The sequence below is a fragment of the Condylura cristata genome, unplaced genomic scaffold (genome assembly GCF_000260355.1).
Source record: "Condylura cristata isolate star-nosed mole 26May11 unplaced genomic scaffold, ConCri1.0 scaffold00040, whole genome shotgun sequence".
NCBI classification, from domain to species: domain Eukaryota; kingdom Metazoa; phylum Chordata; class Mammalia; order Eulipotyphla; family Talpidae; genus Condylura; species Condylura cristata.
In genome coordinates, this window is record NW_004567141.1 from 4,483,976 (window position 1) to 4,501,610 (window position 17,635).

The window sequence follows — 17,635 nt, forward strand, 5'->3', positions numbered from 1 at the left end:
GAGGGATGGAGGCGGGCGGCGTGACCGACTCGCTCCTGTCCGGAGCTTGCGTGTTCTTCACCCTCTGCATGTTCTCCACCGGCCTGTGAGAACGCGGCCGGGCCGGGCAGGGGCACACCAGGAAGTCAGGAGAGGGGTCCAGATGGGGCCGCAGCGCCGGGCTGCGTGCGGAGTCTGGGATCAAATTGGAGTTGGGTGGAGGAGGCCGGGATAACTGGGTGAGGCTGATCGCTTGACCGGAGGGAAAAGACCAGGGACTGAGGGCGGAGCCTGGGAGCTGTCTGGGGAGGATGACAGGCGTTGGGGCGGGGGTCTCAACTCCCCCGCAGCCTCCCTTCGCACTTGTCATGCCATGCCTGCCTTCGGGGCCGTTACAGCTCGGACATCAGGCACATGTGGATCACCCGGAGCGTGGACAGTGTCCAATTCCTGCCCTTTCTCACCACGGATGTCAAGTGAGAGGGGAAAAGGCTGCAGCGGGAAAGGCTGAGGGGGGAAGGGAGTGGGGTGAAGAGAAATCTGGAAGAGGCCCCTGGGTCCCTCTCCCACACCCACCGCCCATGGGCGAATGTCCCTCCCCTCCTCCCTGCAGCACCCTGAGCTGGCTGAGTTATGGGGCCTTGATAGGAGATGGGACCATAATCGCCGTCAACGCCGTGGGCACAGTGCTTCAGACCCTGTGTGTCTTGGTGTATCTGCACTACTGCCCTCAGAAGGTAGAAGCCCTCCCCTGGACACATGTCTCCGCCACTGCCCTTCCCTGTTGGCGAGGCAAACACTGCTTCTTAGAAGACTCCTTCAGGCTAGCCTGGCCCCTTTTCCTGGAAGACCCTTCCTGCCTTGCAATCCTTCCCCGTGAGGCCAACCTTCTGAGACACACCTGCCCCTCATTCTGTCAATGCGGGTAGCCCCGCCTAGTCTGGTGGCTCTTTGCTACCCAACAAGCTGAGGAAAAAGGATGGCCTTTTGTCTTCATAGGTCCTTCAAAGTCAGGTGCAGTGACTGAGAATGAGATAGAGCTCAGCTTCCCCACTCAGTCACACATACATGTATGAAGCTCCTACCGTGTGTACCAACCTCAGAAAGGCAGGATTCCCTAGAAAGCTACAGTATTGTGGGTGGATTATAGACATGTGCTCAAGTCACTGGTGGGAAAGAAGTCGTGGAAAGTACAGTTCCAGAGGCTTAACAAAGTTGGCCTCCTCACTGGGGCACGGGAGGGAAGCAGGAGGAATTCCAGCAGAGGCCAAGGAGAACTCAGCACATCTAGAAGTAAGGCCACTCTCTCCCCTACAGCGTGTAGTGCTCCCTCAGACTGCAGCCACCCTGGTTGTCTTTCTCCTGGCTTTTGTCTACTTTTGGTTCCTGGTGCCGGAGGAGGACCAGCTTCAGCAGCTGGGCCTCTTTTGCTGTATCCTCACCATCTGTATGTACCTCTCACCAATGGCTGATTTGGTGAGTCTGGTGTCCAGGGAGGTGGGGTAGATAAGAATCAGGCTTCCATTGCCAGAAGACTAGTTTACACTCCAGGGTGAGGGAAGATCTGAATCCTGGAAGGAGACAGGGAATAGAGGTGGGTGAGTGGGAGGTAAGAGGGATACACTGGCTAACAATAGATCAGAAACGATAATGATCCCATTTTCTGATAAAATTCTTGAGGTGGGAATGTGACTGTCTGGGCTAGGAGTGTCTTTCAACCTTTCCCACAGGTCAAGATCATTCAGACTAAATCAACCCAACGCCTCTCCTTCTCACTCACCATTGCCTCTCTCTTCTCCTCTGCCTGCTGGACCCTCTATGGGTTTCAACACAGAGACCCCTACATCATGGTAAGCAGAACAGGGATAGGGGGACAGTTGTGCAAGGTGGAAAATCAGCTCCTCTCCTCATAGCAGCTATGTGATTTCAGGTGCCCAACCTTCCAGGAATGTTCACAAGCTGCATTCGACTCTGGCTTTTCTGGAAGTATCCCAAGGAGAAAGATAGGAACTATCAGCTCCTGTAAACCTGAGGGAGCTCACCTGACCACTGGGCACCATAATGCCAACCTTTTACCAAAGAGTTCCTCATTTCAGCTGTCCCTGATGACTAGCTTCACATGTTTTAAGAGACAACTTTGAGAACTGAGGGACCAGATTTATTTACAAGATTGGGTGGGAACTAAGAGATGAATCACTTTTATTTTTTAGAGATTATATTTTTTATTTTTGGAGGTTGGGGTGAAATATTTAGAATGTGCCTTAAAATAAAATATTCCGTTATCCCTACGCACCACGGCTCATTTTCTATTCAATGATTCTTAACCTGTCCTGTTCAGTGAAAGACAGAGGTGCACTGCCCCATCCAGATATTATGGGCTGGTAAGGTTGGCTCAGAAAAGGTATCTGAAAGAACAGAAGAAAACCTTAAAAAGAGCAGGGCTTGTATATTGTGAAGAATGAAAGTTAGGTTTCAGAGCAATGAGATCACAGGTGCAGCCTGGGAGATCTTGAGTGGAATCTTTGCCTCCTTTGGAGCACAAACGAGGAACACCGGCAGCAAGCAAAGACAGGTGGTGGCCTCAGGACAGTGGTTCTTCTTGACACCGGCACAGAAAACCTCAGTTCCCATCTCCAAACTCAAAGTAAGCAAAGTTAGAAAATAAACTCGCTCTTTAATGAGGCTGGGAGAGCGGTCCCGTCGGCTGGGGGCGGGATGGGGTTAAGGCGTCAGAAGCGCATCCCCCTGCGGGTTAAGTCGGCTCGCGCCTCCAGAATCTGGCTCTGCAGCTCGCGGGCGGCGTCCTCGCAGTCGTGGAAAGTGGCCACGCGATAGCCCACAGTGCCCAGGGCATAGCAGCCGGCCGACACCAGCAAGTAGGCGGGCAGTGGCCACAGGACCTCCCGGTATGCCGAGGGCAGCTCCAGACCCAGAGCTCCCATGGTCAGGGCCGCCCAGGTGGAGCCCAGGAGCGCTAGTCCCCAAAGCCATTGGGCTAATTTCGTCATGGTCACTGCGGGAAAAGAAAGCAAATTTCAGGTGTCCCTTCCACTCCGCTACTCCCGCTTCATCGGAGGCCCATTCCCTGTCCTCCTCCCTCCCCCCCTAGCCTCCACGCCACTCCTTCGCCACTCTCAACCTTCCCATGAAGCCCTAAACCTCCACCTACCTAAGCACCCGGCTTCTCCCCTTCCGCGCGCGCGGCTCCACCAGCAGCAGCCGGAAGCCTTCTATCGCGCGTGCTCCGCCTCCGCGCGGCCTTCTGGGAGTCGTAGTCCGCGCGGTGGCTCCGAAGGCTCCCACCGCTGTCGTTATCCAGTCAGGTTTCAGTGGATTGTGCTCCACAAACCGCGACCTGGGTCGCCAGGGGATGCAGTGCTGCTTCTTCCACCGTGGGACCTAGCTCCAGGCTGCCGTGGGGTTAGAAAGCCTGAGCACACCCTTAATCCTTGCAACAATGTAGAAATGTGATATTGTTCCTCTTAAATTCACTTCTGCACAGAAGCCCCATTCATTCTTTCATTTATTCCTTTAAAATTTTTTTTTCTTTATTTTTGCGTAAAGGAACTGGGGTGTAGGATGGAGGAGCGGGGGGAGGGGGACTTTTATTCATTCTTTCACTGGAACCTTTCTTCAGCGCCATGACAGAAATCGAGTTGTCAAGACACAGTCACTCCTGAGGTGGATGACAAGGGCAGAAGTCTGGAAAGAAAGATGCTTTAACAAAAACCATGATGCCTTGGATGGTGTTAGAACAGAAGCGGCCATCTTTTTATAAGGAAACGCAGGGAAGCAATCAATGCAGCTAGAAGTTAGGGGATGAAGGGCTCCCGGAAGGTGTCTTTAAGGAAGTAATTTAAAAAAAAAAAAAGTGGAACAGAGGAATTACCTGATATGTTTGACAGGTGTATACTACTTTCAAAAAAGTTTCAAAGTAGTTGGGGGTGGAGGGTGATGTGTATATATAAAACCAAATGAAAGAAAAGGTCAGGCAATTATCAACTTCAGGAAAAACAAAGTTATACAAGAAAGGAAAGGAAATTGATAAAAGCCAGTTGATAAAGACCACTAGGAACATAAATTGTTAGCAAGAGGCCTATTAACTTGCTGCAAGAGAACTCAAACACCCGGAACTGTTGGGCGGCTCATCAAACAAAGGAAAAAACAGGGTCATTACAGGATAAGGGAAAGGGTTGAGTTTGGGTCATATTTAAATGAAGCAGTGTTTTGATAGGCTCAAGGTAAGCTCAGAGGTAAGTGAAAGGTAGAATCAACAACAAGCCTGGGCTAGGAAGTCTGCAGAGGTCCACTTAGAAACTACAAAATTAAGATAATTAATTGTAGATAATTAGGTAATAGATAACTACATAATTAAGATAAATGTAGAATGTTGTGTTCAAAACCCCATTATCTGAAGCTTTGCACCTAGTTTGGAAACCTAGACTGTTCTCTGTGTCAACATAATTGACATGACTCAAGCCTCCAGGCAAGAGTGGGATATTCTATTCTCACTGATTTCAATAGCAAAGTTGTGGCTGTCTGTGATTTTAAATAATAGAATTCCTAGCCCACATGTCCTTGATGTTAATTAAAAGCCGTTTTTAAAGATTCACAGTCTTGGTACAAACACTACATAACTCAGTGGTGAAGAATATTTTCACAGTCATAATATTGTAAACACTGAATACTGACTGATTTAGCTAAAAATTGAAGTGTATTTGAGTTGAGAGAGTGGGACAAGGGGTTACATTAGGAGAGTCAGAACTAGAGAATAACCTCTTATCTTCCAGCGCAGGCATCAATCGATTATATCTAAAATAGAAAAACAAAATAATAATATGAGACTGTTGGGGCCTCCCTGGTAGCACAAGGGGTTAACTCAGCACTATGAAGCTCTGGCAGCCACTGCAGCAGGAGTTGGATCCTGGCCAGGGAGCTGGCCCACATGGCAGGGCAGACCTCTCCTGGCTCACAAGCTGCTTTCCCCCCACCCGCCTCAGCAGTGTATTTCAGTGGATCTGTCTGTTCTGCTCCCCCTTCTGTTTCTGGTGAACACTCTCACCACCACCCCCACCCCTCTGGCCTACAGTCAGCTCTTGTATGCATGAATAAATCTTTTAAAAATAATATGAGGCCCTCCCTGGTGGCGCAGCGAGTTAAAGCATAGCACTAAGAAGCTTAAGCCACTTCGGCATGAGTTCGATCCCCACCTGCCCCGGAGGAGACCACATGGCGTGGCAGACCTCTCCTGACCCTCCCGCTGCTCCCCTCAGCAGTGTACTTCGTCGATCTGCCTGTTCTGCACCCCACTCTGTCCCTGTCCCTCTCACTCTCTGCATCTCTGGCCTTGTATCCCAGTTCTGTATGAATAAATAAATAAATCTTTAAAAAAAATAATATGAAAAAAATAAAAATAATATGAGACTGTTACTTAGAATTAGAGAGGTAAGTACCAAAAGAAGCAGCCAAAATACTTCTAGTAGCTCATGGAAGAGTGTATGAGGCGGGAGAAGAGGGGCAGCATGAAATTGAGCAAGGGATTGTCCTTTTCTATTAAATTCCTCATAGAATGAGTTGACTTCTTAAACGATGCAAATTTAAGACAAAATATTGCTTTACTTTTTTTTAACTTTACTTTTTAATGTTTATTAAAGATTTATTTATTCATGCTTACAAGAACTGGGGTATGTGTAGGCCAGAGGTGCAGGGAGTGAGAGGACTCACCAGACAAAAAGCAGGGAGCAGAACAGTCAGAATACACTGCTGGGGGGGGGCAGCAGGTGAGGCAAGTGAGATCTGCTGCTCCACGTAGCTCAGTTCCCTGGTTGGCCAGTATCAGGATGGAACTCATGCTGCAGTGGCTGTGGATAGCTTGATAGTGCTGTCCTTAACTCTCCACCAACAGGCAGGCCCCTAGACAAAATAATATTACTTTAAGCCTGCTGTATTCAAAGCCCCGTTTCCCCTCAAATCCACCGCTGGCACAGTCAAGACCTCACTGGTCAAAATGACTTTCGGATATTGGCACAATGCAGGGGCTAGGCGTCGGACATTTTATTTATTTATTTTTATTTTATTCATTTTTTTTTAATTTACCACATATCTAGCCTTGAAAGACTGCCTCTCCCAAGAAAAATGTGAGGGGGAAGCTAATAAGGGGCTTGCCCCAACACCCATAGGCCAGATAATAAACTATAACATTGTAGTAATAATCAGCAAAGAATACATATTCATTGAGAGGCTATTATGTGTCTCTGTGTCGTGTATGTCAGGCATAATAGGTGGCTATTACGCCCTGTGTGATATTGACATGTCTAATTTTCATGTCATGCTGTGGTAGGTGTTTTCATATCCCCATGAGTGAATGGGGAAATCCAAACAGAGAGATAGTAAAGGTAAGTGACTTGCCCGAGGTTGTGCAGATAGTAAGCATAGCAGCCCGTCCATCCCACTCAAAGCTATGTAACCTCACTCTTCTGGGTTACTGGCACAGGAATGGGCAAGGCAGGGCAGATAGAGATCATTGAGCAGCCGACATTCATTGATTGATTTCTCTGTGCCAGACACCATGATGAGCACTTTATGTACATCATCTCATTCAATCTTCACAGCCACCATAGGAAGCAGGTACTATTATTATCTCCATTTCACAAATAAGGACACTGAGGCACACCCCAGATGACCTGGCTTCAGAGACTGCAAACTTGGCCACAAGAATATTGTACCTCCCTCCCTAGATCAATGGATCAGGATGAAAGGTGAAGAAACAGATCAAACCTATACCAATTCCACAGAGGACACAGGTGGCATCTCTAGTGAGTGATGAAGCATGGATTGTTGGGAGTTTTTGTGTTTTAAATTTTATTTATTTTGCAAAGAAGAACTGGAGTGTAGGCCAGAGGTGCTGGGAGGGTGAAAGGATTCACCAGAGACAGAATGGGGTGGGGGGGAAGAATGGACCAATTTACTGAAATAATGCTGTTAAGGAGAGCAGTGGGTGAGACAGGAGTGGCCCTGTGTGGGTCAGCTCCCTGGCGACAGCCTTGATAGTGCTCAGACTTAATCCCTAGGCCACCAGGGAGTGGGGAAAGCATGGATTGTTTGAAAACTATTTGCAACTAGCTTGCCATTTAAAAGAGTAACTTCAGTTACATTTGACCTCACACTTTATTCTAAGTTATTTCCCCTTGCATTAAAAAAAAATTAATGTGAGGGTGAAAGCCACAAGCTGCTGTGGATGCATGTTTCTCTCATGTTCCATGTTCAGAGCCAGCTGGCAGGGACCTTCACCACCTTCCTCCTCTGAGCTAGAAGGCACTTAGCATGATGAGCCGCAGGTTTGTGGGTGCCCCACCTGGCCTGCCCAGGAGTCTGGGCAGTGAAACAAACACATGGCCAGTCTATGAAAGGGCAGGACTTCTATAAATATAAGATGAGAGACAGGAGGAAGGACACGTGAGCTTTTGATAGTCTCCAGAGAAATTAACCCAGCTTTCCTGGCCAGGAAATAAAACTCCTGAGACAACTCTATCTTTGCCAGCTTTTACCTTAGACAGCACTAGACCAAAAAAACCTGCAGATTTTTATGCCCTAACTCCTTTCTTTTTGGTCTTTTTGCAGATCTTCGCCCTCTGCCACCACAGCAGGACAGAGTACAGGGCAGCTTGAGGATAAAAGTTGAGGTTTTCCAGAGGTACCCATTCTGCCACCACATCTGCTCCCCCACCCCACACAGGAAGGAATAAAAATGGCTTCTTGGGCCTCCCTGCTGGCCTAGGGGTTAAGTGTCAGTGCTATCACTGCTGTGGTTTGAGTGCCATCCCTGGCCAGGGAGCTGACCCACCAATGGTCCCTCCTGCTGCTCCCCTCAGCAGGATATTTCAGTGAATCCACCTGTTCTTCTCCCCACTCTGTCTCTGGTGAATTCTCTCACCTCCCACATCTTTGACCTGCACCCTAGTTCTTATATGCAAAAATAAATAAAGTTTAAAAAATTAAATATTGATAGCTTCTCTGAAAAACAGGGGGGCAGTGTTTAGAGCTTACTTGTCCTGGTATTGGGGTCCTGGCTCCTTCCTTTACTCAGCTATGTACCTTGGACAAGTAATTTAACCTCTCTGAGACTCAGTTTTCTCAGACAACAATGGAACCAATCATTTATCTTCCCAGATGGGACTGATCTCAAGATGAAAGGAGATAGTGTTGGCTGGATGCTTCGAAAATGTGGGGCATCTGGGAAGCATGTGCTGGGTGTTAGCGCTGTTGTGAATAGCTGTCATTAGTTAAATCGCAGGGATGAGGACACACCTTAGCCCCCACAGCCTTTCCCTGGCCTCCCGACTATCTCTAATAGGCCACTTTCTGAGGTAAGTTACTTTTGCCAATGGCTAAGCTCAAGTTTATTGGACTTTTCAGCTTTTACAGAAAAAGAAATTCCAAATCTGTGAGTCCCTTATTCTGAAGTGCAACAAAAATGAAGTCAGATTCACAATTATTTACCATACAGAAGGGACTGTCTGGCCGGGAGGGGCCCAGAGCCTGAATTGATACTGGGAAGATGAGTAACAGTTGTTCAGGTACAGGCAGGGAGGGGCCAGCTGGCAAAGCCAGGGGAAAAGCTGAACAAAGGCACAGGAGCTTGGGGCAGTGGTGAGTAATCCCGCAGGGCTGTCTGGGGATGGAGACTGTTTCCTGGGGGAGTGGCTGCAGATGGAGCTTCGAAAGCCATGGCCAGGCTGTCAAAGAACAGCCTGGAAAATGTTGAGCTCTACAGTGGTTGCTTTCCTCCCGGGCCTGCCCTAGTTCACTGTCGCTATAGAACCAAGCACAGCACAGGTAGACCTGCAGGGCTTGGGTAGGTGTGAGATGAGAGACAGAAAGGAGGATGTCAGGTTAGGATTGGATGACCTCCAGGGAAACTGACCCAGCTCTCCTGGTCAGGAAAACAGAAGGACTCCAGAGACACCCATCTGTCAGACGCAGGGTCTTTGGCCTTGGACAGCTGGACAAAGATTCCTTCACCCCTTAGAAGATGGCTAACCCATGTGAGCCTGTGTATAACGTGTAGGGCAGTAGAGCTGTCTGGGTGCCTATAGGTAGCAACCAAGGTTTGATAGATTCTTGGGAAAGGTTCCAGTTGTGTTGACTCTGTTCCTGCCCTCAGGGCACCCACAGTTCCAGAGGGGTGACAGGACAGACACAGATGACATATAATCATCAAAATACTTACTTAAAAAATTACAGACAGGCTTCATAGGGAGATGGTGGATCAGAGATTATGCTGCTGATTGTAGACAGTGCTGGGTGTGCCAGGGTTTCCTAGAGAAGGTAAGCTAAGGGAGACCTAGATGGGAAAGATGCTAGCCTGAGGGTGAAGGGCCCCAGGAACAGGCCTGGCAGCTGACAGAAACAGCTGGCTAGTCCTGGGGATTCACGAGTATGGAGTTGATGGGATGGAGGACGAGTTTCAGCAAAAAGATGAAAGAGCGACAGCTCTCGGTTCTTCTTTTGACCAATATGTACTAAGCACATGCGACATGTCAGGCAGTGTTTGAATATACAAAAGAGACAAATTCCCTTTCTTCCACAAAGCTTTCAGTGAAACAAATTCCCTGTTTCAAAGAAATGGTAAGAGACGAAGAGGAAACAAATACATCAATAGTTAATATCTCAAGGATTGGGAGGTACTGTGAAGAAAACCATGGCCAGGTAAGGAGTGAAGTGTTCCAGGAGTGGAACAGGAAGTGCAAAGGTCCTGAGGTGGAGGCACACTGGGCACAGGGACCACTCAGAAGCCCGGGGAGGGATGGAGCGAGCAAGGGGAAGAGCACAGAGATGAGGTCAGAGAGGCAGTGGGGACCAGATGGTGTGTTGCAATCGTGTTTTGCAAACATATTGGTTAAGCAACATGGCAGCAAGGATGGATCTGAATTTTAACTCCAGCCCCACCTTCACTTATTATCAGGTTATTTTAAACTCTCCCACATTTATTGTAGGGAAGTTGGCTCCTTTGATTACAAACACCGGCCAGTCCAAAATCTGTGGGGTCTCACTGTCAGACTTTGCCCTCCTCTGACCTGTGGTGGGAGCAGTGGGCAGAGTCAGGTTCCAGCTAGGTGTGAAAGAGCTTTTCAGGACTTGGGGTCCCACAAGGGTTCTAGGTAGAATTCTTCAGTAGGTTGGATGAGGCCCATACACATTATAGAGGGCAACCTGCTTCCCTTCTATTTTCAGTGAAAATCTCATTCAAAACACCCTCACAGAGGCCTTCCTTTTGGCTTCGGGGTTATAACTCAGTGTTATCACCTCCACAGCCTGAGTTTAATCCCCAGCCAGGGAGCTGACTCACATGGCACAGCAGACCTCTCCTGTCTCCCCGCCGCTCCCCTCAGCAGTGTGTTTCAGCAGATCTGCCTGCACTGCTCCCCACTATGTCTCACCCCTTGCACCTCTGGCCTGTACCCCAGTTCTTCCAGAAAAAAATTAATAAAATCTTTTTAAAACAAAACAAACAAAAATAAAACACCCTCGCAGAAACATACAGCATAATATTTCCCAATCAAGCTGACAAGCAATATTATCCATCCATTGGAGTAAGAATATTGACCTCATCTGCTCACGTCAGGATTGAAAAAGAGTATCTGTAAAGCACTAAGTACATTGACCGGCTGGTTATAAATGCTACAAGGTGTTGTCACAGAGAGAGAAAAAATACATGTGTCCAGTGCCTGGGAGGGTATGCACTTGGCTAAGCTTTTCCACATTGTTTTTCAATTCAGATTGTCACCACAATGTGAGGCAGGTGTGAGTAGCCCCATTTTACAGGCGAGGACTCTGAGGGCAAAAAAGGTCACTCAGTTTGCCCAAGGACTTTCATTGGCAGGTGACCGAATCAAAACTCAGGTTTGTGTGATTTCAAGACCCTGGCACTTACAAGCTGCCTAGAATCTTAAGCTGCCTGAGTCAGGAGAAGGCCTGGGCCTCAGAGGCTACACACAGGAGCTGGAGGTTGAGAGCAGGAAGGGAGGGCTCTCCTGGGGGAGTTACTCCTAGCAACTCACACAGGTGTACACATCCCTCAGCCCCAGAAATTCCCACGGAGCAGCCTAAGGTCTCATGGCAACTCTTGTCCCAGAAGAGGGTGTGTAGGATTCTTTTGTGGGATCCTGGCCTGAGCTGACAGAATCCGGCTCTTCCAGTCCCTCCTGACAGTGCAGCCTCTGTTAAAATGGGTAGGGGACCCTCACTGCTAGGGGTTACTGGTAGGGGACAGTGCAGCCTCTGTTAAAAGGGGTAGGGGACCCGGCTTACTTGATGTGAGGCACTTCCCAGAGAAGGATTCTTCCCAGTCCCAAATTGCCTCATCCAAATTCACACAGGAACCCAAATGACTATTCAGCCAAGGCGGTTCCATACCATAGCAGCGTCACTCTTATACTGAAAATGGACTTCATACAAGTCCACTTATGAAACTTTCAGACATAGAAAGGTACAATGAATTTGATATGCCTATCATCACAGGGCTTTCCATTATGAATAGGGCCCAGGAAGGAAAACTTTCTAAAAATCCTGGTATGATCTTGTGACTAGCATGGTGATATTATGATTTTATGTTTAAGTGTTAACTTGTTCGACGTGAACATGTCAAACATACCTATTTCTTTCTTGAGAAGCATAGCTGGAGCCTCTGTGTTAGAAGGGACCTAGGCCTCTTTCCATTTCTAGAGGGCCCGTTTCTCAGGGAGCCCTTGCTGAGAAGTGTGTGTCCGGGGAGATGGGAGTTGAGGGGACCCCCATGCCCACGGCTGCAGAGGCTGGGGTGGCACTGCTGCTCCGGGTGGCGGGATAGGTCTAAACACTAGGTGCCAGGACAGGCACGTGGCCCTTTACCACAGGTGACATCGGTGCCAACTTCAGCGGGAGTCTAAGTCTTCTGGCTTTGCCTCAGCAAGGAGCATTTACAGTGCAACCTGCTCTCAGCCCTGTGGAAGGAGCTTTCCGTTTACTTGGTGGGAAGCAAAGAAATGTACCTGAAGAGAAGCAATTTGGTGCCGACTGTGCCGCACAAGGGTTCCGGCCATTGTTGGCTGGGCTGGCAGCTCTGTGAGTGACCCTAAGTCAAGGAGGAGTGTGCACAGGCCTGGCCAGCCCAGAGGACCTGAGGGCAGGGCCTCCGGCTTCCCTCTCTTGCACGGTTCCCACAGCGCCCAGCGCAGCTAGGCTCACAATGAGCGTCAGTGCTTGCTTTTGACTGAACCTTTCCCCTTTGTATCTGTCTCTGCATCTCTCAGCATCTCTGTCTCTACAAGTCTCTGGCTCTCTTGTTTCCCAACATCCTTCCCGAGCCCCTGGGGAGCAGGGCTGGGGGAGCCAGGCAGTGGGAACAGGACAGCGTCCTGTTCTCACCAAGGACAATAAGGGCCGGAAAGGGCTGGAGCCAAGGCCTGGCGCAGACTCCCCCTCCCTGCCTGCCCCCGCATGGTCCCCACCCCCGCCCTGACCCTTTGGCATGCCCTAAGTGCCAGGCATCCCCTCTCGCCAGTGCCAGTCTCAGGGGAGTCTAGTGTCTGCCTGGGCAGGGCCCTTTGGTGCCCTGCTCTTGCCTTCTCACTGCCCCTTCTTGGGCCCTATCACCTCCTGCCCCAAGGAGCAAGTGTCTGGGGCTGGGAGCCTGCTGCCACACTCTCCCTACTCACATCCAGGGCCCCCTCCCCCATATTATTTACTCCTGTTTCCGGAGCTGGCTGCGGGTGTCAAGGGTGTTGAAGCCACGTGTGAGGGAGCAGGAGGAAACATCTGGTTTCCCTCTGTCCTCCAGGCAGGCCACTGCTTGCTCCCCACTGCCCCGAGTCCAGGGCCAAGAGGTGAGCACCTTTATCCTTCTCGCCTTCAGGTCTCAGAAGCCATGCTGGCTGGCCTCACAACCCCTTACTTAATGATGGTGATTAGTTGGCTAGAATACCCCAGCCAGGGTTAATTGGTAGGTCTCTGGACAGCCTGCAACTAGGCACCCGAGATAGGCTGGGTGGAGGACCAAGATCGGCGCCAACCTGCCTTGTAAATGCACCCATTCTCTGAGGAAGAGGTCATTAGTCCTGGGCCACATACTGTCCCTGATGCCTACGCAGTGGGTGGCCAGGGCCCTTGGCATTGCCCTAGTATCTGCTCTCCAGCTCTTGCTCAGCCTCTCTGTGCCTGACCCCACCCAAGCTCCCACCTTGGAAGGCATGGTGCCCTCAGGTGGCCAGGGACCTGGCCCTTGTGTCCACTGTTTTACCCCAGGTTAGAGGAAAAAAATCAAGGTTTGAGTGTGATTTAGAACTAACCCAGCCTCCCTGTAGGTCCAGGGATGATTTTGGATATGCCCTCCTTATCCCGCAAAAGGGCCCACAAGGCTACTTGCCAACCACTAGTTGTGAGCATAGAGTGGCCACTCCCTGGGGGAGGCTTTGGTCCTCATTTAACTCTATGCTCTTCTTCCGGCCTGCAGGGGCCAAGGTTTAATATAGGCTTCAGTACTCCCAAATGTGCCAGTTTTTCAGGTCCTCCAAGGAGGCTGGTCTCCACAAAAGTCAAAGCAACAATAGGGACATACAGCAGCTCCCCTTCTGGGTCTCAGTCAGGATTGGATGGAAGTGTTGCTAGTCTCCAGGAGGAAGATGTGGGCTCACGGCGCCCTCTGTAGGCATCCCGAGCGAACTGCATAGCCCTCCCACAGTCTAGGGAATAGGGCAAGGGTCTGGGATTCTGGTCACAAAGCAAACAGGGTGGGGTGGGTCTCTAATCCTCTTTCGACTCACTGCATCTGCTATTTAAGGTTTTTTTGTTTGTTTTTTTTGCATAGAACTGGTGTGTAGGCCAACGGTGCAGGGTGTGCGAGTATCCATCAGAGACAGAGTGGGGAGCAGAACAGGCGGATTTAATGAAATACATTAAGGGGAGCAGTGGATGAGACAGAAGAGGTCTGCTACACCATGTGGGTCAGCACTATGGTGGGGATCAAACACAGGCTATAGTGGTGATAGGACTTAATTCCTAGGCCACCACTTAAAAAGGAAAGATTTGGGCCCTCCCTGGTGGTGCAACACGTTAAGTGCAGCATTGTGAAGCTGGCCGCAGCCACTGCAGCATGAGTTTGAGCCCTGACCAGGTAGCTGACCCACATAATGCAGCAGACCTCTCCTGTCTTGCCCGCTGCTCCCCCTCAGCAGCATATTTCAGTCTATCTGCCTGTTCTGCTCCCCACTCTGTGTCTGGTGAATTCTCTCCCCCCAACACACCTCTGGCCTTTATGCATAAGTACATAAATCCTCTTTTGTAGGTTCATTCGACTAGCCCACCCACGGGCAGGCTTTACTGCTCAGCACCAGGCACTGGAGAACACAACGCTGAGCGAAAGGTGCACACTCACGTCATACAGCAGGACACATTCCTCATGGCAGAGCACAAAGTAGGACCTCATATCTGTCAAAGCAGGCTGAGACTATGGGCGTGTCTCTAACATTTTGTATACTTGGCTGAAATTTAGAAAGATATTAATCTCTTGGCTATGAGACTAAGAGAAAAATGAAAGCAGAGGTTGGGGCAGAGGTCAACCTGGGGTGTTTCTATAAGCACTTCTGTCATGGAATAGAACACATGCGCCCAGGAGGGAAACCCTGCAGGGAATTCCAATCAATGACTTGAGGGTGGGGAGGTGAGGGGGCTCATCCCTTCAGCATGGGGAGTTGGAGTGATAAAGCCTCTACAGGGACCTATGAGGTGGTGTAGGAGTGAAGGACCTTTGGCCTTCTTCACTCTTGTGCTGCAAGCTCTAGTGCCACTCTGACAGGCAGGGCTTCCTGCACCGCGACCGTTACACTGTTCCCAAAAGCCAAGATCATTTGTGCATTTTTCTTCCACAAAGACACTCATACAAGTGTGTGTTGCTGCTGGCATGCAATAGATATTTGGTAAAACGAGCCTTAGAAGAAGGAAAGTCCCACCATGCTCAAGGTCTGAAAAGTCGGTGCCCATGTGCCCACCCATGCAGGTGCTGGCAGAAGAGGACCAAGCATACCACAACTCACAAAGTTACAAAGAATCCACTTTATTGGACATTCAGGGTCAGTTTCTCTTTTTGCCCTTGCCCGTGACCTTAGCTGGTGTGAGGACTGGAGCTGTAGCCTGGTACAGAGTGGAGGAGATCTTGTTGATGTAGTACAGACCAACCATGGAAAAGATGAAGCTATAGGGTGAAGAGAGAAAAGTCATGGCGTCAGTGGGCATGCTGCCAGCCTGCTACCTCACAGGACAACACCAGCATCAGGGAAAGAAACCAGGTTCAGGTTCAGGAAAATGGGGAAGGACAACAGAATTACAACAGGGGGTCGGGGGAGGTCTGGAACCATTACAAAGGAGAATCAGTACCGAAGGACAGGGTGCTATGCCCCCTACCTGGCTGTCAGGCACTTACCAGGTAGTGACACAGACTCGGTGAATGAGGCCGGATGCAAAAAGAGCCAAGAGAAGGCAGAGGAGAACTGAGGAGGCAAAAGGGGACAAGGAAGGTGGTGGTCAGATGGGAAGTACCAGGCGAAATTCACATGTGGAGTCTAGAAATTTGAGGCCCTCCAAATCTTGGGGACCCTACATGGAGGGATATGGCATGACAATAGCACCAGGACCTTTGACAGCCTTAATGAGGTCCAGAAAACAGAGGAGAGACAATCTCATCACCAGCTTTGTCCCAAAGATCAATGAATTTCCTATCCTGGCTTTTCTGTGATAAAAGGGGGGGGCAGGGGGGAGTGAGCACAGTCTGAAAGGTATGGCTCGCTCCTACTTGGGGAAAGGGTTACGGCCTTTCCAGCAGAAGCCAGCCCCAATGGTTAGATCAACTTATTAAGCTAGCAGGAAGCTGAGGACCTTACTACCTCGACACAGGAGATGTCTAGAGTGGGTCTAGAGAGAAGGCATAAGGGTAGAAAACAAGGGAAAATCCCATCTGCCAACTAGGAAAGGCAAAGAACCTCGGCTCATACCAGGTTTCAGAAATAAGAGAAGATAACACATATGGAAGCAAAATTGGAGAAGGAAGTGTAGGGGTGGTTGGGCTACTGGATGGAGCTCTGAAAGCCTGCAATAAGGCTAGATGGAGAGAGCAAGAGGAGAGGAAAGAACAGGGGACCACAGTGAGGGCTTTTGTTCTGCCAGATGAAGGCTTCACACGAGATTCATCTGCTGTCAGTCTGGGGGCATGTGGCATCCTTATGTGATCTGGCCTTGACGCCTAATTTGCTTTATGAACTTAATTCCCCATAAATAACTAAGTCATCAATTCTTCATTACATGAGCAACAAGAATCATTTCAAACATAAAACAATCTAATAGTTGTTCCAATGAGGCCAGGATTTCTGCAGAAACACTTAGGCTTTCACAATCATCATTCACTAATATTGGAACAGTTTCGTATCAAAAACCCTCAATGAACTTGGCCCTGTTTCTTCTGGTGGGAACAAGAACTGGATCTTGTTTGTTCCCCTCACATCTTCCCTGGGAGCAGGCCAGCAGGCAGCTGAGTTTCTTGCTTTCAGAGACCTCTCCCAGCTTCAATTCCAGGAGCTAGATCAGGTGCTGATTCCAGACAGTGTTAATAAATTGATTTCCTTCTCCAAACTACCATCTAAGCACCTGAAAATTCAGTATAATGTTGTGGTGAGTACAAGGTTAGAGGAGAGGGTATATGTACTCAACCCCCGAATTTCACTTACTCTCAGGAAAGATCTTCGCTTGGAATCCTTTGCCAAAAACAAGATTCTCCAGATTATTGAAGGCCTGGTTGAGGGAGTTAAGGAGTGGAGCACACAACGGGGACAGAGCTGAGTGACTAGTGGGTAGGGAACACGCTTGCATGGCCCTCCTCATTTCCCACCCTCAAACCTCTTCCCCTTCCCCCCCCAACCGTAAGGATACAGTGAGAGAGAAGACGAAAAGGCCGGAGCCCAGCAGGCCGCCCTGGATGGTGAGCCACTCCGTGGAGGCCAGCTGGCGGCTGTACATCTGCATCCCAGCGAAGAGCAGCAGAGACAGGAGGGAGGAGAGTGCCAGCGAGGTGCCAGTACCCACCACTGGAGAAGCGACACAGGAGACGGTGTCGGGCCCCACCCGCCCGCAAATCGGCAGGTCCCGAGCCGGAGTCCGGATCCGGGAGGGCACGACCACTTCCTAGCACTCCCCAGGCTGCAGCTACACCCCCCAAGTCCTCATACCCCGCAGCGATCCTCAACTCCGGATTCCCGAAACCCTCCCGTCCCAAGGAAAAGCCAGTTCTCTGGAGCCTAGTACACGTCAGCTCTGCGAGGAGAGCAGGAAAGCTGGCTCGCCCCCACTCCGACCCCCACAAATGCGCCCCGGGAGCCCGCTGGTCCCGTTACCCATCATGCCCTGGCCGTGGGTCCAATCGGCGCCTCTACCCGAGGAAAGGTACCGAACCGGGTGCCGTTGGCAACGCGCATGCGTGCGCCCCCAACGTGGACTTGCTCTCCCCGCCCACGCCACGTCTTCCTTTTTCTCACTGTCAGCTCCTGGACGCGGCGCCCTCTTCTGGCAGGGAGGAAGTGTTGCGTCGAACATCTTCCTTGGTTACCGCCCTTTGCTCTTGCGAGCATCTATCTGC

At 50.0% G+C, this 17,635-nt stretch overlaps 3 protein-coding genes across 5 annotated transcripts; 1 reads left to right on the forward strand and 2 right to left on the reverse strand.

The window, feature by feature from the left end:
- Nucleotides 1-5: 5 nt before the first annotated feature.
- SLC50A1 (solute carrier family 50 (sugar efflux transporter), member 1) lies at nt 6-2,623 on the forward strand. Of its 3 annotated transcripts, none has more exons than XM_004693792.2 (6): nt 6-85; nt 378-455; nt 593-716; nt 1,297-1,455; nt 1,710-1,829; nt 1,910-2,623. In XM_004693792.2, exons 1-6 carry the CDS (start codon nt 6-8, stop codon nt 2,003-2,005), a joined length of 657 nt encoding a protein of 218 aa, XP_004693849.1. In that variant the 3' UTR covers nt 2,006-2,623. The 3 variants fall into 3 exon arrangements, with proteins under 3 accessions (XP_004693849.1, XP_012588680.1, XP_012588681.1); XM_012733226.1 differs by having other exon boundaries at nt 7-218; XM_012733227.1 differs by lacking the exon at nt 378-455 and having other exon boundaries at nt 19-85.
- Nucleotides 2,406-3,256, reverse strand: DPM3 (dolichyl-phosphate mannosyltransferase polypeptide 3). Its single transcript, XM_004693794.2, has 2 exons — nt 3,149-3,256; nt 2,406-2,992 (listed from the first exon to the last, which is right to left on the reverse strand). The coding sequence occupies exon 2, from the start codon at nt 2,985-2,987 to the stop codon at nt 2,709-2,711; it is 279 nt and encodes a 92-aa protein (XP_004693851.1). The 5' UTR covers nt 2,988-2,992; nt 3,149-3,256; the 3' UTR covers nt 2,406-2,708.
- An 11,795-nt stretch (nt 3,257-15,051) lies between these two features.
- On the reverse strand, nt 15,052-17,498 carry KRTCAP2 (keratinocyte associated protein 2). The gene is given in 6 exon segments (XM_004693795.2): nt 15,052-15,205; nt 15,434-15,500; nt 16,731-16,794; nt 16,933-17,087; nt 17,394-17,441; nt 17,444-17,498. Coding segments are annotated over 6 exon segments (486 nt in total). The 5' UTR covers nt 17,475-17,498; the 3' UTR covers nt 15,052-15,084.
- Nucleotides 17,499-17,635: the final 137 nt, after the last annotated feature.